General features: G+C 49.1%; 2 protein-coding genes across 2 annotated transcripts in view; both read left to right on the forward strand.

Moving 5' to 3' along the window:
- The first annotated feature begins 11,246 nt into the window (after positions 1 to 11,246).
- Positions 11,247 to 23,187, forward strand: part of LOC140417886 (uncharacterized) — a 63,996-nt gene continuing 52,055 nt past the window's right edge. Inside the window, exons 1-2 of the mRNA XM_072501318.1 lie at positions 11,247 to 11,324; positions 12,500 to 12,583. Coding sequence (XP_072357419.1) covers positions 11,247 to 11,324; positions 12,500 to 12,583 — 162 coding nt within the window. The remainder of the gene's footprint in view (positions 11,325 to 12,499; positions 12,584 to 23,187) is intronic.
- The window catches only part of LOC140421707 (uncharacterized), a 29,281-nt gene continuing 20,215 nt past the window's right edge, over positions 14,122 to 23,187 (forward strand). Inside the window, exon 1 of the mRNA XM_072506552.1 lies at positions 14,122 to 14,783. The gene's annotated coding sequence lies outside the window, so the exon portion shown is untranslated. The remainder of the gene's footprint in view (positions 14,784 to 23,187) is intronic.

Here is a 23,187-nt window from a genome sequence, read left to right on the forward strand (position 1 = left end):
AAGATGTGGGTTCCACAAACACATATGTAGAAAAATTCAATGACGCAAAATAGTACTTTGAATGCGAGTCTTTGCAGGTCCATACGGTGCGACTGGAGAGAGGGATAATCACAGGTTAAAGAGGTGTGAATTGTCTCAAGCCAGGACACTTGGTAGGATTTCGCAAGCACATGTAATGTAACATGAATCCAGGGTCCCAGTTGAGGCCGTACTCATGTGTACGAACTTGGCTATCAGTTTCTGCTCTGCCATTCTGCGTTGTCGCGTGTCGTGAACGGCGAACGCTTATCCAAAGATCAGAGGCTGAATGCCCTTGACTGCTGAAGTGTTCCCCGACTGCAAGGGAACATTCCTGTCTGGCGATTGTTGCACGATGTCCATTCATTCGTTGTCGCAGCGTCTGCATGGCCTCATCAATGTACCATACCTCGGGACATCCTTTGCTGAAGCGTATGAAGTAGATAATGTTGGACGAGGCGCACCATTACACGTGTTCTCACGTGTAATGGTGGTACCCATGTTGATGATCTGGCACGTCTTGCAGAGGTTGCCATGGCAGGGTTGTGTGGTGTCATGATCGTTCTGAATGCTTGGTAGTTTGCTGCAATCAATAGTCTGTTTGAGGTTGAAAAATGAAATGAAATGCGCGGTTGTTTGGAGGCAAGCAGTGTTGATGACCTTGGCAAGATGTTCGTCTTCATCGATGACGTGTTGAAGGCTGTGAAGAAGATGTCGTAGTTTCTCCGCTCCAGGGAATTCATCAGGCGAATGACGCACCGGGAGTTTTTCCACAGACCCCAAGAGGCCTACAGCGAACCCAATGAGACAACCAATGAACCGGAACAGCAGACCGAGAGATCTGTGGGACTGGAAGATCCAGCCAACAGGAAGGTTTGGAAAACCTCACCCATTGAAACAATCCGATCAGCTGATTCTACAGCTCCTCTTCCACTAAACCACTCAGTAAAACTGCCTCGAAGACCGTTCTTGTCCAAATTCTGAACTCAGATCTTTCTCTTCTTTTCCTGCTGTCTCCCATCATGTTCTCTCAGCGCTCATCTTGTCTGTGAGACTTACCTTTTGTTCCTTTGACCCAATTCTCACTAAAACTATTTCACACCCAACTTCCACAATCATATAATTTGCATTGCAGAACAGGCCATTCGGCACATTGAGTCTGCACTGGCCCTTGGAAAGAGCACCCTTCTCAAGCCCACACCTCCACCCTATCCCCATAACCCAGTAACCCCACTTAACCCTTTTGGACACTAAGAGCAATTTTGCATGGCCACTCCACCAAACCTGCACATCTTTGGACTGGGGGAAAACCGGAGCATCCGGAGTAAACCCACGCAGACACCAGCGCAGACTCCGCACAGTCAGTGACCCAAGCAGGAGTCAAACCTGGGACAGTTGAGCTAACCACTGTGCTACCCTTGATTTATTGGATTCAAGTTCAAATACAAGCCACAATGAAGCATCTGCCGTGGTGGGGTTTGAACCTGCATTCTCAGAGAATTGTGCTGGGTCTCAGGATTACTCATCCAGTGACAATACCACTACACCATCACCTCCCCAGTCAAGCACTTTGCAGGGCTCGTCCGGGATATGAACCCGGGACCTCTCGCATTTTGGAAACCCCCTAAGCAAAAATCATACCCCACGGTTTCGACGGTATCTCCATGGAGTCAGTGTCTTTGTCCGTTTCCTCTTTAGACAATCAAGTGAAGCTTGGTCCTCACACAGAACACGTGTATGGTTTCCCCCCCTTCGTGAATGGTGTGTTTTTTCAGGCTGTAACTGGTTAAAGCTCTTTCCACAGTCAGTTCACTGGAACACACTCACTCGGGTGCGTGTGTCTCGGTACATTTCCTGTCACACTGATGTTTGAAATATTTTCCCACAAGCAGAACAAACATTTTTCTTTCCACATTTATAGTCTGAAGATATTCAGGTCCTGATAAATTGAGTGACACTGTCAGATCTTAATGTGATATTTGGTTTGTGTTTCCTGTCTGAAAATTCTCTCCTAATGCCCTGGAAAAGGAGTTTACAAAGGCCACACTATCAGTACAGGATAGAAATTCAGAACAGTTAATTCCAATTTCTGCGGAACATTTTTGTCTCTCTTCTGTCCCCAAAGCTATAAATCCCCGTCCCACACACTCTCCCTCCTCCCTGGGGCTGAAATCCAAATAAAGTATTAGATCATTATTTCTGTTTCCTTTTACCAAAGTTATGTAATTTGAGGTAAGAATATGCTTTATCAGTCACTTCATCCATTGTGGCAGACATTAATCTGAATCACCCTGACTGAACAGACAGAATAACAGATGTTAACCTTGTGTCCAGAATTGACTGTGTGGAGATTGATGAACAATCACAGAGGTCGTTTCTCCAAATCTTCCAGGGTTTCCTTTGTTCTTCCTCTCACTCTCGAACTAAGTTATATCGGATATCAGACTCAGGGTCCATTCTGGTTCTCTTCCTGCTTATGAAATAACTTCAATCAAATATGGAGTAGACTGAATCCACTGTTCGGTCCCTGCTCCAACCTCCATTCCTGACATACCGACTCTACCCCTCTCCCTGGCAACAGTCTGAGACTTAACCAGTCTCTTTGTAAATTTGGTTTCAGACTGATCCAATGAGCTTCTGACCTCATAGAATTTACAGTGCAGAAGGAGGCCATTCGGCCCATCCAATCGGCACTGGCTCTTGGAAAGAGCACCCTAACTAAGCCCACACCACCACCTATCCCCGTAACCCCACCTAACCTTTTTAGATACTAAGGCAATTTACCATCGTCACTTCCCGATTCAGCAATTCCATTACACACCTGGCTGCTCTCCCACATTCTACCTCTGTAAACTTAAAGCCATCCAAAAGTCTGCTACCCATGTCTTAATTCACAACAAGTTCCTTTCCCCTCTGATCCCTGTGCTCCGAGACTTGTATTCGCTGATCTCGAATAACGACGAGTCCGAATACAGGAGAGAGATAGAGAATCTAGTGGAGTGGTGTAGCGACAACAATCTCTCCCTCAATGCCAGCAAAACTAAAGAGCTGGTAATTGACTTCAGGAAGCAAAGTACTGTACGCACCCCTGTCAGCATCAACGGTGCCGAGGTGGAGATGATTAGCAGTTACAAATTCCTAGGGGTGCACATCTCCAAAAATCTGTCCTGGTCCACCCACGTCGACACTACCACCAAGAAAGCACAACAGCGCCTATACTTCCTCAGGAAACTAAGGAAATTCGGCATGTCCACATTAACCCTTACCAACTTTTACATATGCACCATAGAAAGTATCCTATCGGGCTGCATCACAGCCTGGTATGGCAGCTGCTCGGCCCAGGACCGCAAGAAACTTCAGAGAGTTGTGAATACCGCCCATTCCATCACACGAACCTGCCTCCCATCCATTGACTCCATCTACACCTCTCGCTGCCTGGTGAAAGCGAGCAGCATAATCAAAGATCCCTCCCACCCGGCTTACTCACTCTTCCAACTTCTTCCATCGGGCAAGAGATACAGAAGTCTGAGAACACGCACGAACAGACTCAAAAACAGCTTCTTCCCCACTGTCACCAGACTCTTAAATGACCCTCTTATGGACTGACCTCATTAACGCTACACCCTGTACGCTTCATCCGATGCCAGAGCTTATGTAGTTAAATTGTATATGTTGTGTTGCCCTATTATGTATTTTCTTTTTTCCCTTTTCTTCTCATGTACTTAATGATCTGTTGAGCTGCTCGCAGAAAATTACTTTTCACTGTACCTCGGTACACGTGACAATAAACAAATCCAATCCAATCCAATCCAGTCAATTCTCACCCTTATTTTCAAATCCCTCCATGGACTCGCCTCTCCCTGTGTCTGTCATCTCCTCCAGCTCCACAACCCCCTGAGATATCCATGATGTGGAGATGCCGGCGTTGGACTGGGGTGAGCACAGTACGAAGTCTTACAATACCAGGTTAAAGTCCAACAGGTTTGTTTCGATGTCACTAGCTTTCGGAGCGCTGCTCCTTCCTCAGGTGAATGAAGAGGTATGTTCCAGAAACACATATATAGACAAATTCAAAGATGCCAAACAATGCTAGGAATGCGACCATTAGCAGGTGATTAAATCTTTACAGATCCAGAGATGGGGTAACCCCAGGTTAAAGAGGTGTGAATTGTATCAAGCCAGGACAGTTGGTAGGATTTCGCAGGCCAGATGGTGGGGGATGAATGTAATGCGACATGAATCCCAGGTCCCGGTTGAGTTCGCACTCATGTGTGCGGAACTTGGCTATAAGTTTCTGCTCGGCGATTCCACGTTGTCGCGGGTCCTGAAGGCCACCTTGGAGAACGCTTACCCGGAGATCAGAGGCTGAATACCCTTGACTGCTGAAGTGTTCCCCGACTGGAAGGGAACATTCCTGCCTGGTGATTGTTGCGCGGTGTCCGTTCATTCTTTGTCGCAGCGTCTGCATGGTCTCGCCAATGTACCACGCTTCGGGACATCCTTTCCTGCAACGTATGAGGTAGACAACGTTGGCCGAGTCGCACGAGTATGTACCGCGTACCTGGTGGGTGGTGTTCTCACGTGTAATCGTGGTATCCATGTCGATGACCACGACACCACACAACCCTGCCATGGCAATCTCTGCAAGACGTGCCAGATCATCGACATGGATACCACTATTACACGTGAGAACACCACCCACCAGGTACGCGGTACATATTCGTGCGACTCGCCCCCTGAGCTGGAGCAAACCCTTCAGAATCCTTCAGATAGAAGCCTTGTTAAAGTCCAACAGGTTTTCACAGGTTAAAAAAGTGTGAATTATTTCAAGCCAGGACAGTTGGTAGGATTTCGCAAGCCCAGGCCTGATGGTGGGGGTGAATGTAATGCAACATGAATCCAAGGTCCCAGTTGAGGCCGTACTCATGTGTGCGGAACTTGGCTATGAGTTTCTGCTCGGCGATTCTGCGTTGTTGAGCGTCCTGAAGGCTGCCTTTAAAGAACGATTACCCGAAGATCAGAGGCTGAATGCTCTTGACTGCTGAAGTGTTCCCCTCTTTAGGGGTTACCCCGTCTCTGGATCTGTAAAGACTTAATTACCTGCAAATGCTCGCATTCAAAGTATCGTCTTGCATCTTTGACTTGGTCTATATAGATGTTTCCAGAACATACCTCTTCATTCACCCGAGGAAGGAGCAGTGCTCCGAAAGCCAGTGATTTCAAACAAACCTGTTTGTCTTCAACCTGGTGTTGTAAGACTTCTTACCATGGTTTCATGGTCATCCGTACACATTCAATGAATTCAATTTTTACCTTCTGCCTTAGTGATAGTCAAAGCTGGGAAATCATTAGGACAGTCAAAAACATTTTTTTGTAATTTTCTTTGAACATTTCTCTTCAGCGGATATTTAAATATTGAAAATGGGATAAAGGTTGATTGGCTGACAGTCAGTCACTGTCCTGTAAGGTAATGAGTCCTTTTGCTTCCCAATTGGCCGGGGAACGCAGTGTGTCACAAGGATGGATGTGTTGACCGATTAATGGCTGGAGGATGGTGGCAATTCATGTGATCAAACCTCCAAAGTTGGCGAGGAGAGAATGTTGTGAATTTCTATCCTAAACTGACAGTGAGGTTTCTGTAAATTTACAGGATAATGGAAGTGGAGGTTTAACAGACGGGAAACGCAAACCAAACGTCACATAGCGATCTGACAGTCACTCAATTCATTAGAAACTGAATTTCAGCAGTATCTGGGTGTGGAAGGTAAAGGTTTGTCTGTTCTGTCTGTGAGTGAAGATTTCAAGTCTCAATGTGCCTTGAAAAGCCCCGAGATTGACAAACCCTGGTTAGGCCAAACCTGGAGAACTGTGTTCAGTTCTGGGCAACAAGCCTGAGGAAGGATAGAATGGCCTCGGAGGGAGTGTAGCACAGATTTACCTGAGTGATATCTTAATTCGCTGGGGTTAAATTACAAAACTAGATGACAGAAAAGAGTCAGACATTATGGCACAGAGAATAGCATTCGGCCCATTGAATCCATGCTAGCTCTCTGGAGCAATCCAGTCAGTGCCATTCTCCTGCTCTATCCCTGTTTCCTCGCAGGTTTATTTCCCTCAGATGTCTATCCAATTTCCTTTTGAAATCAAATCATTCAATGGGTCTATTTTCAAACTCCCTCATAGGCAGCGAGTTTCAGGTTATTGCCGCTCGCTGTGTAAAAACATACATCTCAAAGCTCCTGTTCCTTTTATATACAAACGGGGAACAGGCCACTCGGCCCCTCGAACCAGCTCAGCATTGAATAAGACTTACAACCCTCAAAGTCTTACAACCCTCAAGAGAATAAATAATCCACATTTCCATCTGAAATGGGTGACCCCTTATTTTGCAACAGTGACCCCCTCGTTCTAGATTCTCCCACAAGAGGAAACATCACCTCCACATCCACCCTGTCAAGACGCCGCAGGATCTTATATAGTTCAATCCAGGTTTTACCCAAAACTTTAAATCTGTGTCCCGACTGCTTGTACGGTCAGTGAATGGAAGCAGGGTGTCTTTGTCCATCTGATGGAAATCTGGCATAATCTTGTGTCCCTGAATGACATCTCCCCTCAACCTTCTTTGCTGGAACAATTCTGGTAAATCTCTTCTGCACCTTCTCCAAGAACTTTCACATCCTTCCTTTTTGTAAAAGAATTTAGAGTACCCGATTAATTTTTTCCAATTGAGGGGCAATTTAGCGTGGCCAATCCACCTAGCCTGCACATCTTTGGGTTGTGGGTGCAAAACCCACAAAAACAGAGGGAGAATGGACAAACTCCACACGGACAGTGACCCAGAGTTGATTTGAAGCTGGGACCTCGGCGCCATGAGGCAGCAGGGCTAACATTCTGCGCCACCGTGCTGTCCTCTTCACATCCTTCCTGAAGCGTGGCGACCAGAGCTTCATAGAATTCCTACAGTGCAGAATCATAGACTTTATAGTGCAGAAGGAGGTCATTCAGCTCATCGGGTCTGCACTGGCCTTTGGAAAGAGCACGCTACTTAAGCTTATGCCCACGCCTCCAACCTGTCCCTGGAATCCAGTGATCCCAACTAACCTTTGGACACGAAGGGGCAATTTAGCATGGCCAATCCACCTAACCAGCACATCTTTGGACTGTGGGAGGAAACCTGCGCAGACACAGGGAGAAATTGCAAACTCCAGACAGAGTCACCCGAGACTCGAATTGAACCCGGGACCCTGGAGCTGTGAGGCAGCAGTGCTAACAACTTTGCCACCAGAAGCATAATTTAGTATCAATATTTCAATTTATGAAGCTCAAGGTCGAATATGCTTTGCCAACTACTGTCTTAATATATCTTGTAGATATACAAAATCCCTTTTCACCTCTTTCTCTCTCCTCCCAAAGAGGTAAATTGGGTTTTATAACAATCCAGCCGTTTTCATGGTCACTTTTTCCCAGTGCCGACAAGAATCATTCAGCAATTTCACGACCTACCTTTGTGTTTTTGTGGGTTCTCTCTCACCCCCTATTTTCTGTTTTTAAATCAGTTTCACAGAGTGTTCGAAGGGGAGGCTTCAAAATCCGGAAACTCAAACCAAGCATCACATCAGGATCTGACAGAGTCCTCAGTTTATCATATCCTGAATATCAGCGGATTTTAAATATGGAAGGAACAAGCATCGTTGACAGTGGTGAGAAACTGTACTTGATTTGTGTGTGTGGACGAGGATTTGCTCTATCATCAGGCCTCACAAGCCACAAATGCAGTCACACTGAGGAGAAACCGCGGAAATGTGCGGACTGTGGGAAAGGATTCCCTTCCCTATCCAAGCTGGAAATTCATCGACGTAGTCACACAGGGGAGAGACCATTCACCTGCTCCACGTGTGGGAAGGGATTCGCTGGCTCATCCGCGCTGCAAAATCACAAGCGAATTCAACTGGGGCGAGACCGTTCACCTGCTCCACGTGTGGGAAGCAATTCACTCAGTCATCCACTCTGTCCACACACCAGCGAATTCACACCGGGGAGAGACCGTTCACCTGCTCCAAATGTGGGAAGGAATTCACTCGTTCATCCCACCTACTGAGACACCAGCGAGTTCACACTGGGGAGAGGCCATTGAGCTGCTCCGAGTGTGGGAAGGGATTCAGTGATTCATCCGACCTGCTGAGACACCAGCGAGTTCACACTGATGAGAGACCGTTTCAATGTCCAGACTGCGGGAAGTGCTTTAAAACCTCTGGGAATCTGACACGCCATCAACGTGTTCACACGGACGAGAGACCGTATCGGTGCTCTCACTGTGGGAATGGGTTCACATAATCATCTCAGCTCATTGGACATCAGCGAACCCACACTGGGGAGAGGCCATTCACCTGCTCCGAGTGTGGGAAGGGATTCACCACCTCATCCCACCTGCTGAGACACCAACGATGCCACAAGTAACGACTGCGATTGGGTTTTGCTGTTTCTCACATTCAGGACTGAACCATGTTCATTTGGGTGTCTCTCTGCTGATTACAAACTCCAGCCCATTTACAGGGGCTAATATTCTGGCTAAAAGTCAAATAAATTAGATTTGTGTTATATATACCGTGTGCTGAAACTCTTTAATACCTCTGACACAAGTTAGTTCCTTTGAAGTACTCTCGCTCTCCCCTGTCTCTTGCATCCTCCCCTCCAACAAGAAGTGTGAGGAGCTTGTGGAGCTTCTTTGTGACTGAGATTGAGTAAATCTGATCAGCTGCCTCTGCTGCTTCCCTCCGTTCCACGAGCCCACCGGACCAAACTGTCTCTAAATTTCATCCTTTCCCGAGCCCAGAACCCACATCTTTCTCTAGTTTCACTCCCCTCTTGCCCTCTCAGAGCTCAACTTGTCCATGAGACCCAGCTCCTGCTCCATCGACCCTATTCCCACTCAGCTACTGATCAGCTAACTACCCTGTGTCCATTGATATTGTCAACATTTCTCTCTCTTCAGGTACTGTCTCTCTGTCCTTCAAATCTGCCATCATCACCCCCTCAATAAAACAAACCCTTAACTCTGCCATCCTTACAAATTACTGCCCCCCCCCCCCTTCAACCTCCCTCTCCTCTCCAAATTCTTTGAACTTGTTGTCACCTCCCAAATTCTTGCCCATCTTTCCCAGAACTCCCATGTTTGACTCCCTTCAATCAGGTCTCTGCCCTGTCACGGTAGTGAAATACAAGAGACAAACAGCGGTTAGCACTGTAAAGCAACAGTGCTAACATCAGGGAAATACTACCAGACAGACCCATCGGATGAGACTGTGAGAGAGAAAATCCTACAGAATCACAGAATTTACAGTGCAGGAGGAGGACATTCAGCAATCGAGCCTGCACTGGCCCTTGGAAAGAGCACCCTACTTAAACCCATGCCTCTACCCTATACCCGTAACCCAGTAACTCCACCTAAATGTTTTTGGTAGCACAGTGGTTAGCACTGTTGCTTCACAGCTCCAGGGTCCCAGGTTCAATTCCCAGCTTGGGTCACTGTTTGTGTCCGGTCTGCACATTCTCCCTGTGTCTGCGTGGGTTTCCTCCGGGTGCTCCGGTTTCCTCCCACAAGTCCCGAAAGACGTGCTGTTAGACAATTTGGACATTCTGAATTCTCCCTCCGTGTACCCAAACAGGCGCCAAAATGTGGCAACGAGGCACATTTCACAGTAACTTTATTGCAGTGTTAATGTAAGCCTCCATGTGACAATAAAGATTATTATTATTTACTTTCCTCCTGACATTAACTGGCTGCAGTTTCATCTTCAAGATATATGTTGGTTTTTTTGATGGCAGGGTCCCTTTTTAAATCATCATCTGTGATCTTATCCTTCGATTTAAGAGTTCCCAAAGAAACTGGTGAACAATAAAATTATGAATTTTTACTTCAGTCCTAAGTTGTTTTTGTAAAAAACTCCACAATTCAGTGTCTGAACGCTTCCTCTGATTAACATCTCCAATTAGAAAATGCTGATTAATCCTCACTGACAATCCTTACTGACTGACAAATTTTTCACAGTGACACCTCCATTATGAAAGTAAATTATCAATTAAAATATAACAGGTCAATATTTTCCAAGTACATCAATACAAAAATAATAATACAATCTTTATTGTCATAAGTAGGCTTACATTAACACTGCAATGAAGTTACAGTGAAAACCTCCTCGTCGCCACACTCTGGCACCTGTTCAGGTGAATGTTCAATTCACCTAACAAGCACGTCTTTCGGGGACATAGGCAGTGACCCAAGCGGGAATTGAACCCGGGACCCTGGTGCTGTGAAGCAACAGTGCTAACCACTTTGCTACCGTGCCACCTGAATGATGCTGTTTGCTGCGCATGTTCTCATGATAGTGACTGATTGGCAGCAAATTCATGCCGGTCATTATGGCCAATGAACATAAGTGGGGAGTGAACAGGAGTCGAGTAAATTCAGAGACAGAGAAGGCAGCACTCAGTTATTAGCCTTGACCAGAACATCAGCTTTTTCAGCATTTTTTCTCCAGAGTTATTAAAGCTCTCGATTGTCTCACAGGAACGAAACACAGGTTGAGGTGCTGATGGAGATCCTGGTGCATCCTCAGCCACCAATAGTAATTATATATAAAATCGAAGACTTGAAATATGTGAACGTAGGTGGTATGATCAATAAGTTTGCAGATGGAAAATTGTTGGTGTGGTAGCTGGCGAGGAGAAAAGCCTTAAATTACAGGATGATACAGATGGACTGGTCATATGGGCAGTATAGTGGCAAATGGAATTTAACCAGGAAAAGTGTTAGCTCTTGTCCAGAGTCAGTACAGATATGATATGTCGAGTGACTTCCATCTGTGTTGGATCATTCCAAAAAACACTGAACATTAAGTATCACGAGCAAGAGGGAAGAAGATGGAAGAATTAATGATCCTGAAATTGAACCCAACACGAGTTTGCACCTTGTGGGGAGAAGAGAGGAAGGACCCATTGGGGATAAAAACCTTTAAGTTCTGCATTATTCCACAGGAGATCAGAATTTAATCATTTTGAGAAATGGGGAATAGTAGAATACCCATTGGCAATAATTTGTTTGATTATTTTCGCAATTAATGACCAAGTTATTTTGTATTAACTATTTCAATGGTGCGGCTATTACCCAACATTCTCTGCGGCTGTGAATGTGCCCAATTCACCCCACAGGAGCCCAGTGCGCAGACGCAATGTTGGGCTGTATCTGGAGCATACGCAGTGTCACTTTGCTCGGAGGTCTGCGAGTGCGGGAGCGGCTGTTTGGGGCGGTGAGAGCCGGTGAGGCGGAGGGAGGAATGGAGCCGGGAGTTGGGGTGGGGAGGGAGTAGAGGCTTCATAAACACCCCCTACTGGTCACAAGGCCAGAATAAGACCCTGTAAATCCAGCGTTTGCAGCTGCGGAGCTTTTATCCGGTATCAGGCCCAGTTCCACGGCCGCCATCTTTGTTTAGCGGCGCGGCTGAGGGGCCATCTTGATGACGTCACAGAGGCGGTGCTTCAGGATCCGGTGACCAGGAGAGAAAATCATTGTCTCGATGATTGACAGCCCCCCCCCCCCCCCCCCGAGCGCGGGGAGGTGCTACTGGCATGTGTGGCAATCGGAAGAACATCAGAATTAGCAGCAGGAGTAGGCCATTCGGCCTATTGACACTGCTCTGCCATTCAATAAACGCTGATCCGAATGTGTCATTAATTCCATTTTCCTGTCTGCCCCCAAAACTTGACTCCCCAGTAGATAAAAAAAGACTAACTCAGCTTTGAGTATATTCAGTGACCCAACGCCACTGCTTTCTGGGAAAGAGAATTCCACAAACTCAGCTTTGACAAATAGTCATCCAGACTCACAACGTTAGCTCCCTTTTCTCTCCACAGATACTGTCAGACCTGCTGAGATTGTCCAGTATTTTCTGTTTTTGTTTCAGATTCTAGCAACCGCAGTAATTTGCTTTTATCCACAGACTGATGACCCTCTGAGGGAAGACATTTCTCCTAATCTCAGTGTCAAATTGGAGAACTCTTATCTTTAAACTGTCCCCCTTAGTTCTTGAATCCCCATGTGGGAAAATATTCTTTCATCAAAACCCCTCAGAATGTTTCAATAAGATCACCTCTCATTCTTCTAAACTCCATCGGGTACAGACCAAACAGGCTCAATCTTGCTCCATAAAACAAACTCTCCCATCCCAGGAATCAGACTAGTGAAACTTCACTGAACTGCCTCCAAAGCAAGTATAACCCACATTACATAATCCTAGGACTGGCAACAAGGGGAGAGAATGTTTGGAACTTCTATCCTGGACTCGAAGAGTGATGGATTTTGGAAAGTCCTTTTACCGGGGGTTAGGGGAGGATTTACACCTAGTAAACTCAAACCAAGATAAATGTTTGATCTTAATTTCTAACCTCGACTAACATTTCTGACCATTGTAATTTCCTTTTACAGCTGCTTCCAAAGCTTCTGATATCTTTCCAGCCGAAGGTTGCAGCAGGAGATTTTAAACTTGAAAACACCAAAATTGTGACAGAGGTGAGTATTATTATTATTTATAAATTTAGAGTCCCCAATTATTTGTTTCCAATTAAGGGGCAATTTAGCATGGCCAATCCGAAGCTGGCACTCCCAGTGCAGACTTTGGTGTTGTGAGGTTGTTGCGATGGAGAGTGGCTGTTGCTGCTGTCTCTCTCTCTCTCTGTTGCTGCTGTTGTTCTCTCTCTCTCTCTCGCTGCTGCTGCTCTCTCTCTCTGTCTGTTGCTGCTGTTCTCTCTCTCGCTCTGCTGCTGTTGCTCAGTTTGCTGCCTGTTTCCAGTGCTGGTTGCTGCTGAGCTGCCTGGAGGAAGGAGAGGGAAGAGCAATAAGAAGAGGGGAGAGAGGAAAGAAGGTGAGAGAAGGAAGGAGAGAGGAGAGAATGACAACAACAAGGAGGCAACTTCAAAAACAAGGTGGGAGTAAAGCTCTTTGGACTGCTTGTTTGCTGGCCCCCTCCCGGGTTGAGGGCCCGGCCCAGTCTTCCCAACTGATAACATCTGCCTTCAGCAAGGACAAAACCTTCCTTATTCTATCCGATGTGCTTGTTCCGGGGCAGGGTGATTGAGTGGGCAGTGTGTTTGCTGAGCCTCCTCCCGGCCTGAAGACTCCACACACCAGCAGGGAGGAGGTGGATTCCATTGGGTGATCGTTCCAGGGTGGGAGCACGGACTGTGTTTTAGCTGAGCCCTACTTGGGCCGAAGACCTCGCGAACCAGCGCCACTTACCTCCTTGTGAACCTGCTTCTGGGCCTGGTGAAGTGCGTCATTTATAGGTCCAGGCAGCGGGTGACCTGGGGGGTCATCCGACCAGACTTTTTTGCCCCTTTTCTGGGCTACATTCGCAGCTGGGTGCCCTAGAAAGGGAGCATGTGGTGTCCATGGGCACCATCAAAGCCTTCCATGCCCGTTGGGCACCGCAAGGGTTGGCGTGCTTTATTGACCCCTTTAATTGCACTCTCATCAGATGTTTTTAAGTTTCTGCTGATCTTTGTTACATTCGGGCAGTGCCCCTAACTGGAGCGGCCCTTTTTGCTTTGTCCCTAAGTTTGCTTCCTTTATTCTATTTTGTTGGTGGAACTCAAAAGAGTGGCCAATACACCTAGCCTGCACATCTTTGGGTTGTGGGGGTGAGACCCACAGAGACACGGGGAGAATGTTCGAACTCCACACGGCAGTGACCTGGGGCTGGGACCGAACCTGGGTCCTCAGCACCGTGAGGCAGCAGTGCTAACCACTGCTACCGTGCCACCCTTTGTCATGATGTTTCCATTCCTATTTTATCACACACCTCCCAGTGACACTCATTGTGATACAGAAACTTCAAAATATCATTGCTACCTTGCATTTTGCCCTCCTATTATTGTGTAATGGTAACAGTAACAGAGTAACGTACACCAGAATTGGAATCACAGGCAGGTTAATGTCTAATGATAATAGTAGCAGGGTAACACACATCAGAATTGGAATAACAGGCAGGTTATTGTCTAATCATGACAGAGTTATGGGTGTGGCTCTGTAGTTAGCACTGTTGCCTCAAACAGCAGGTACCTGGGTTCGATTCCGACCTTGGGTCACTGTCTGTGTGGAGTTTGCACATTCTCCCCGTGGCTGCAAAGATTTCCTCCCACAGTCCAATGATGTGCACATTAGGTGGATTGGCTGTGCTAAATTATCCCTGTGTGTGGTTACGGGGTGGGGGTTTGGCCAAGGTAGGGTGATCTTTCAGAGGGTTGGTGTCAATTCACTGGGCCGAATGGCCTCCTTCAGCACTGTAGTGATTCTATGATTCTACACTGGATCCAATGATGTGTTCACTCACACACTGCAGCCTGACTTATTGGAACATACACTGTGTTTGTTACTCTCAAAGTGAGTGAATCCTTTGCTGTTTATCCTCTGGGCCCCATCTCCACTATTATTGTCTGATTGTCCCACTGAGACTCTCACTGTTATTATTGGACAGTCAGCGAGTCAGCCTGAGCCTGTGGCCGCTCTCACCATCTGGAACCGTCACAATGCCCGGGTGATTGACGGAAGTTCCGGATCAATAGGAAGAGGAGACGCCGTCCTGGAGGACTGACCTGGAGCGGCTGGTCCTCCAGTAATCGGAGTGAATGAGGGACGGGGCCCGCTGTGATTGGAGCATGCGCAGTGTGGGTAATGGCGAAGGAGCAGAGCGACTTCTTCAGATCCGAAATTGGTAAGAGGCGTTTAACAATATGGAGGGAGCGAGAGATCGCGGGAGTGGGCGGAAATGTTGTGTAAAGCTGTTGTAAGCTGTGTAGCCACTTAAAATGGCTAACACCCGATTCAAAATGGCGAACGGCAAAGGCTGATGGGAAAGTCAGCTAACAAGACAAAAACCAGCAGCTGCAGGTTGGCTGTGTATTTACCTCTGGAAAGGCCAGACAATATCGATCCCAGTAACCATCAGCATAACAAAACAACAGCCATCTGCATACTAATGAGCAATCCCCGGGAACAATAAGCAACATTTAGACACACAAAGCAGAACCAGACTCTTCGGCGCCAGCAGGCGCCTACACAAAAGGAGGTGAACGAGCACCTCAAGACCGCCCATCGATCAGGGAACCGTTCCAGCATTGGAGAAAATCGAACCAAGCGATTGGGACAAAGTCCAATCACTTGGGACCAGGTACAGGGTCCGTGCGAAAGGCGGGAAGCCCCTTGGGACTATAAAAATTGAGTCCCAAGTTCAAATCGCTCCCTTCTTCTCCACCTCTTCACGCTCTTCCTCCTGCCCGGGTCACCCAGCAACAACGAACCAACATTGACCGTGACCGGTGCAGTGACTCCAGTAAAGACCGAACTCGTAAGTCTTAATTCGACGCTCGCTACGAGATAGGCGCTCCTAGCTACCAATCTGTACCAACTTCGAATCCCGCAGGCTCAGCACCAGTCCAAAGTTAAGTATAGGCCTGTTAGTTGTAGAAGTAGCTTAGACGTAGAATTTGTGCATGAGTAGCGATTACTGTGTATAATAAATGTGCTTTGATTTAAACCTTACTAATCGGTGTATTGGATTATTGATCATTACTCGGACTTGAACCTCGTGGCGGTATCATAAAGATACCCGGCGACTCGAGAGCAAAGGTAATAAAACAGAGCAATTGAACTAAGGCAAAGTTAGCAACATTATTTGGCGACATCCTGGCGGGACCCGATCTAAAAGTGGAAAACCACTCCGGGAGAACCCATAATTTGAATTAGAGATCCAATTGGAAACAGAAAACCACAAGTGTTCAAGCAGTTCTGATCAATACTCATAAATTTGGAAGTGTGTGTATGCATGCGTAACTAACAGGGCGACAAGGTAAAACTGATAGATTTTTTTGTTGCGACAAAACTGTCGGAAGTTTGTATTTCGGAAAGTAGCGAAAGCCGTACCAGTATTTACAGCACCGCCTTAATACCCCGTCCCAAATTTGAAGAGCAGCATTCAGATTAAAACCCCTGTCACAAAATTTGAAGAGCAGCATTCGGATAGGAAAGATGGCAATGCAGGCAATGCAGCGCCTAATGAACCCCGAGGAATTTGAGGTCGCAGCGACCAGCAGCAGTAGAGTGGGACAATGTCCAATTTGGGAGGAAGAAATCAGGAAATATCTCAAAGGGAAAGGATGGCCCCTTTGGAATGATTTCTGTGACAACGAGCAATCAGGCCCCGGGAGTATAGGACATACTTGGTGGGAGAACCTGAGCGAGATCCACAAAAGGAGCTTAGGGAAAGCTCGCAAGCCAATGGCAATTGTGTCCTGTTTGGCACAATTGAGAGGCACAGAGGAAGTCGTTAGGACGCTCCGGAAAGAAGTTGAGGGCATACATCGAATGAGTAAGGTCGATGTAAGCGAGGTCGAAAAGGAGAATTTGGAATTGAGAAGGAAGTTGGCAGCAAAAGATGGAGAGGTGGATGACACCAAAAGGGCTCACCAGTCTTGTCTGGCGCACTTAAGCAGCTTCCAGTCTCAATACGAAAAGGCCTATCAGGTGTACGTGAGGAAACAGAAAAGCAGGTAGAGACATTACAGAGACAGTGTAGTGACCTCAAGGCAGCATTAAGAGCACTCCATGCTGCCACCACAGAACAAAGACAAAGCTCGCTAGATGACGCAAAGTGCCGGAAGCAGATTGCAGAGCTGCAATCTCTGCTTTCAGTTCAGAAAGGTTTCCAGGAAATCTTTGGAGACAAATTAGATCAGGAAGACGGCCCTGATTGGGAAGAATTGAATGAAACAACGCAGAGATATGTTCAGGGAACATATGCGCAGGGAAAGCCACAAAAGAGGAAAGCGCCCCAACCCCCCACACAGCAGATAGTTCACGCTCCAATGAACCCAGTAACCACCCGCCGCACAGCCATTGTAGACGACACGGAATTTCTATACTACACCCCCTTAACAGTGACCCAATTACGGGACGCGTGCGATAAGATCACACCGTTCCTCCCCACCTCAGACCCCAACCATTTCTTTGCCACAGTCGAGCATCAGGCGACCATGTATGGCCTGGATGAGCGAGAGCATGTAAAGCTCACCGTTTTAAGTTTAGATCCTTCAGTAGCAGCAGCCCTTCCCGACCCACTGAATGTTGGAGGAGGCACCCTTGCAGAAATGCATAACCCGATCGGGTATAACCGGAGTGACCCCGTAGATGGCCTCAACAAATGTAGGCAAAAGAAATCCGAGCACCCCACAGCGTTTGCTGGACGCCTGTGGATTCACTTTGCAGCAGTCTTTGGAGACTTAGACCGTGCCCATCTGTCCCCTGACAACATGGCCAAATGGACCCGCACCCTTATCTCCCATGCCACAGAAACAGGACAGAAAGCTTGCATGAGTTATGATCCCTCAGAGGAGGCCCATAACGAGAAGTGGGTAGTGAAAAGATTGTCCCGCGCTTGGGAGCAATCTATACAGAGTAAACCCGCAGTCAAGAATCCCGAGGAAAAGCAGGCCGCCGCAGATATACAGGCAGTTACAACACACCACAACCCCGCATGGGTAAATGAGGGAAAGAACAGCCCCCCCACCCAAGTCCCAGGAGTGTTACAACTGCGGACAGTTGGGACACTTCACAAGAGAGTGCAAAGCCCCAAAAAAGCCACAAAGAGCCCAGCAGACGGGCACTCTGAGTAAGAAAAAGACAGAGCCCATTCATAGCGTTAGCACCCGTTCAGATCAGACGGACTTGACCGGAATGGACTGACGGTGTACGGGCTCCCCCAGTTGGGTCTGTGACACCCTTTGGGATAGGTCCGGATGACCGATAGTTGCAGCAAAAATTCAGGGACAGCCCATCGAATTTCTCTGGGACACAGGAGGGTCCCGCACCACAATAAATTCCTCCACCCTGTTTCAAAAAGACACATGGCCCACTACAGCCACTATCACCCTCAGCGGCTTTACAGTGTTGCTAACTTTGCTTTAGTTCAATTGCTCTGTTTTATCACCTTTGCTCTCGAGTCTCCAGGTATCTTTATGATACCGCCACGAGGTTCAAGTCCGAGTAATGATCAATAATCCAATACACCGATTAGTAAGGTTTAAATCAAAGCACATTTATTATACACAGTAATCGCTACTCGTGCACAAAATTCTACGTCTAAGCTACTTCTACAACTAACAGGCCTATACTTAACTTTGGACTGGCCCACCAGGTCAGGGAAACAAAAGGCCTTTCGTTCGGGTTCTGAGCCTGCGAGATTCGAAGTTGGTACAGATTGGTAGCTAGGAGCGCCTATCTCGTAGCGAGCGTTGAATTAAGACTTACGAGTTTGATCTTTACTGGAGTCACTGCACCGGTCACGATCAATGTTGCTTCGTTGTTGCTGGGTGACCCGGGCAGGACGAAGAGGTGGAGAAGAAGAGAGCGATTTGAACTTGGGGCTCAATTCTTATAGTCCCCAGGGGCTTCCCGTCTTTCGGGGCGGACCCTGTACCTGGTCCCAAGTGATTGGACTTTGTCCCAATCGCTTGGTTCGATTTTCTCCAATGCTGGAACGGTTCCCTGATCTATGGGCGGTCTTGAGGTGCTTGTTCACCTCCTTTTGTGTAGGCTTCTGCTGGCGCCGAAGAGTCTGGTTTTGCTTTGTGTCTAAATGTTGCTTATTGTTCCCGGGGATTGCTCATTAGTATGCAGATGGCTGTTGTTTTGTTATGCTGATGGTGCTGGGATCGATATTGTCTGGCCCTTCCAGAGGTAAATACACAGCCAACCTGCAGCTGCTGGTTTTTGTCTTGTTGGCTGACTTTCCCATCAGCCTTTGCCGTTCGCCATTTTGAATCGGGAGTTGGCCATTTTAAGTGGCTACATTTGCAATCCTCGGAAAAGAGTTTCCGGGACCCCGTTTGTACCGAGCGGAGCTGCAGCTCTTCATGTTCAGCTCGGGTTAACGGCCGCCACCTTTATTAGATGTGCATCAGGGCGCATGCGCATTTGTCATCTTTGTCGGGGCGATGTTTCAATGAGTGGGAGGAGCTTGTTCCCCATTGTTTAGATTGGAGAGAACTTGTCCATCAAACTGGATTAGTCTTTAAGTCCCATTGTCTTATTGATGATGCAAAGCGGTGATAGGGATGGAAAGAATAGGAAGCCAATCCTGGTCTCCGGATTTCACTGTCTTATTAGATATTCTGTCCCATGTGTCCAAAGCTCTGCGGCTCTGTTCAGTCACATGAAGACCCAGGATAAAAACTCACAACCCTGAGTAGACACCACCCTCAAATCGAGGGACTGCTGATGACAAGAGGGTCAGTGTGCAGCGGGTGGTGGGGCAGGCAATAAACAAAGAAATAACTGATGCATGTAGAAATGGTACAGCAGTTATCATGGGAGATTTTAATCTACATGTCGATTGGTTTAATCAGGTCGGTCAAGGCAACCTTGAGGAGGCGTTTATAGAATGTATCCGCAATAGTTTCCTAGAACAGTATGTAATGGAACCTACGAGGGAACAAGCGGTCCTAGATCTGGTCCTGGGTAATGAGACAGGATTGATTCAGGATCTCATAGTTAGGGATCCTCTCGGAAGGAGCGATCACAATATGGTGGAATTTAAAATACAGATGGAGGGTGAGAAGGTAAAATCAAGCATGAGTGTTTTGTGCTTAAACAAAGGAAATTACAATGGGATGAGAGAAGAACTAGCTAAGGTAGACTGGGAGTAAAGACTTTATGGTGAAACAGTTGAGGACCACTGGAGAACATTCCAAGTGATTTTTCACAGTGCTCAGCAAAGGTTTATACCAACAAAAAGAAAGGACGGTAAAAAGAGGGAAAATCGACCGTGGATATCTAAGGAAATAAGGGAGAGTATCCCCTACTGCAGGTCACCATGTATGCCAACCAGACAGCGATGTTCACTGCCGTGGTTGGAGCCGCAGTTCTGGAGTTTGCCATCCGGCAGCATAGAGTCGGACGGCCCACAGTGGCTGCAGATGCAGCGGTCGCCGGTGCAGCAGAGGGGATGGCCGCGGAGGGGCCCGTCGTCGATGCGCAGGCCGCAGGCGCTCAGGACCCGAATGTACAGGGGGATGCCGAGGGGAACATTGACCGCCAGACGGCGAGGAATGCAGAGGAAGTGCTTGGGGGGAAGGAGGAGGAGGAGCAGGTGGAGCACGAGGATCCACTGATGGTGGTGCCAGGGCGCCACAGGCATCCAGCAAGGCCTAGGGTGTACCGTGACAGAATGTCGTTCGAGGCCCTAACGGACATCACATGCAGGAGGAGACTACGGTTCAGCAGGGAGACGGTCGCACATATATGCCAGCTCGTGGCGCACCTCGCACCACGTGGAATGGGAGGAGGACACGCGATACCAGTCTCCGTCAAGGTGACGGTGGCCCTAAACATTTACGCTACCGGTTCCTTCCAGGCGCCGAGCGGGGACCTATCCGCGATCTCACAGGCATCGGTCCACAGGTGCATCAGGGCCGTCACCGACGCCTTGTACGCCATCGCGGACAGGTACGTTCAATTCCCCGAGGACCGAGCACAGCAGGAAGCACGGGCACGTGGATTCGCCAAGGTGGCCGGGATACCGATGGTCCAGGGTGTCATCGATGGTGTGCACGTCCCCATGCACCCGCCTGCAGACAGCAGGGACGTGTTCATGAACAGGAAGGGCGCGTACTCCATGAACATTCAGGTGGTGTGCGACCCCCACATGAAGATCATGCACGTGTGTGCAAAGTATCCCGGCAGTGTGCATGACACCTATATTCTAGAACAGTCGTTCATCCCCGCAATGTTCGATTAATGCCCCCCCCGGCTGAAGGGCTGGTTGCTGGGCGACAAGGGCTATCCATTGAGGTCATGGCTGCTGACGCCAATACGGAGGCCTCACACCAACGCGGAGAGCCTATACAACGAGGCACATGCAGCAACCAGGGGTGTGGTGGAGCGGTGCTTCGGGCTGCTGAAGATGCACTTCAGATGCCTGGACCGATAAGGAGGGGCCCTGCAGTACCAGCCCGACAGTGTCGGTCGCATAGTTGTGGTCTGCTGTGCGCTGCACAACATTGCCAAGCAGAGGGCAGATGACCTGGTGGAGGAGCCGGAGGGAAGACCCAACGGCACCGGAGCCAACGCAAACGAGGGGGATGGGGAAGAGGAGGATGCGGAGGATGAGGATGATGGGACGCATCAGGGTGGGGGGAGGGGCGCAGGACGCAGGCTCCTCGTTACGCCCAGGAGGCTGCGCGACGGCACCGCCGGGGACAGCGGGCACGTGACACGTTGGTGGCCGCACGGTTCACGCACTGTGGGGGTGGGATTCGCTGAACACTGCCACTTGCACCGTCAGTCCTGCACACTGGCACCACACACCAACCCCCCGCACCCCCGCACCGCGTTCACGGCAACAATTCCACATCACCTTACCTCTGCGGCACTACGGGATTGCACAACAGTGATGATTGTGTAAGCGGGTGTGATCACTGCCATGTTGAATGATGACAGCCCGCTCTGCGATGAGCTGTGAGCTCAGATTCGCCAGCCGAGGTCTGACTCATGGCTTTAGCTGAACCATGCACTCCGGTGGACACAGCCTTTCTGACGGATATTTCACCACATGCCCGTGTGGGGTGGCTGGCGTTGGTGTACCGAGGACAACAGTGTCCGATTATGGGGGGGGGGGGGGGGGGGAAGGGTCATCACATCCGGAACAGACTTTGAACGGCTCATATACCACAACGCCAATCGGGCACCCTCGCGAGCCCCCGAGCACCGGACATAGCACACAGTCCTTACAAGTCAAATTTAACAGTGCGTTTATTCGTGTGGTGAACATAGGTGCCCTACCCACTACAACTAGACTGTGCCCTGCACCCGTGCCAACTTCTTATGTGCCTAACGACTTTGCCTTACGGGCCCTACCACTACATCTAGGTGTGTTCCCAGATGGTACAGCAGGAGTGGAGGTGGACTGCTGTGAATCACGCCCTTCGACATGGCTCCCCTTCGGCACACGTGGGGCGGCCCGGCTTCGATGGGCCAGGCTGCTCTGCGGGCGTGCTGGATGGCGTGTTGCCACCCTGACCTGCCCGCTCCCCACCAGATGCGCCAGGGACGGAACGGGGGGAGGCCGAGTGTACCGGGACGTCCCTTGGTGGAGCTACCGGGACGGGCCCCAGAACCTCCTCCTCTCTCGGGGAGCCCGGTGGCCCCCGGGCCTCACTGTGGGACGGAGATGCGCTCGGAGACATGCCCCGTCGCACCCCCGACACCTGGCGCTGCCAGTCCTGGAGGCCTGCAGCGGTATTGACCACGGTCCGAATGTTCGCCGAGACGGGACCCAGGGAGTGCCACATTCCTGCCAAGCTCTGTGCTATCTCGACCTGTGAGTGCGCTACGCCATCCATCACGTGTGCCAGGCGGTCTATGCTCTCCACGACTGACTGCTGGGACTGAGCCATCGCTTGCTGGGACCGGGCCATGGCATGGTGAGACTCAGCCAGGGCCCGGAGAGCGGTGGCAATGTCGTGTTGGCTCTGGCGCATGGCTACCTGTGAGAGGGCAGCCCGCTCCTGGGCCATGGATGACGCGTGCACGTGAAGCCCAACGCCTTGCAGAACCTGACCCATGGCCAAAACCCCTTCACCGTGGGGCAGCACGGTAGCATAGTGGTTAGCACAATTGCTTCACAGCTCCAGGGTCCCAGGTTCGATTCGCAGCTTGGGTCACTGCCTGTGCGGAGTCTGCACGTTCTCCCTGTGTGTGCGTGGGTTTCCTCCGGGTGCTCCGGTTTCCTCCCACAGTCCAAAGATGTGCAGGTTAGGTGGATTGGCCATGCTAAATTGCCCTTAGTGTCCAAAATTGCCCTTAGTGTTGGGTTGGGTTACTGGGTTATGGGGATAGGGTGGTGGTGCGGGCTTTGGTAGGGTGCTCTTTCAAAGAGCCGGTGCAGACTCGATGGGCCAAATGGCCTCCTTCTGCACTGTAAATTCTATGATCTATGACCCATTGCCTCCACCGCGGACGCCACCCGTGCAGTGTCGGCCTGGGTGGCTGCGATGAGCGGCACCACTCCCTGCTCCTGGACGCGGATAGACTCCTCCAGCTGCGTGTGCAGGTCCTGGAAGATG

Source organism: Scyliorhinus torazame, chromosome 5, assembly GCF_047496885.1.
Source record: "Scyliorhinus torazame isolate Kashiwa2021f chromosome 5, sScyTor2.1, whole genome shotgun sequence".
In the NCBI taxonomy this organism is placed as follows: Eukaryota; Metazoa; Chordata; class Chondrichthyes; order Carcharhiniformes; family Scyliorhinidae; genus Scyliorhinus; species Scyliorhinus torazame.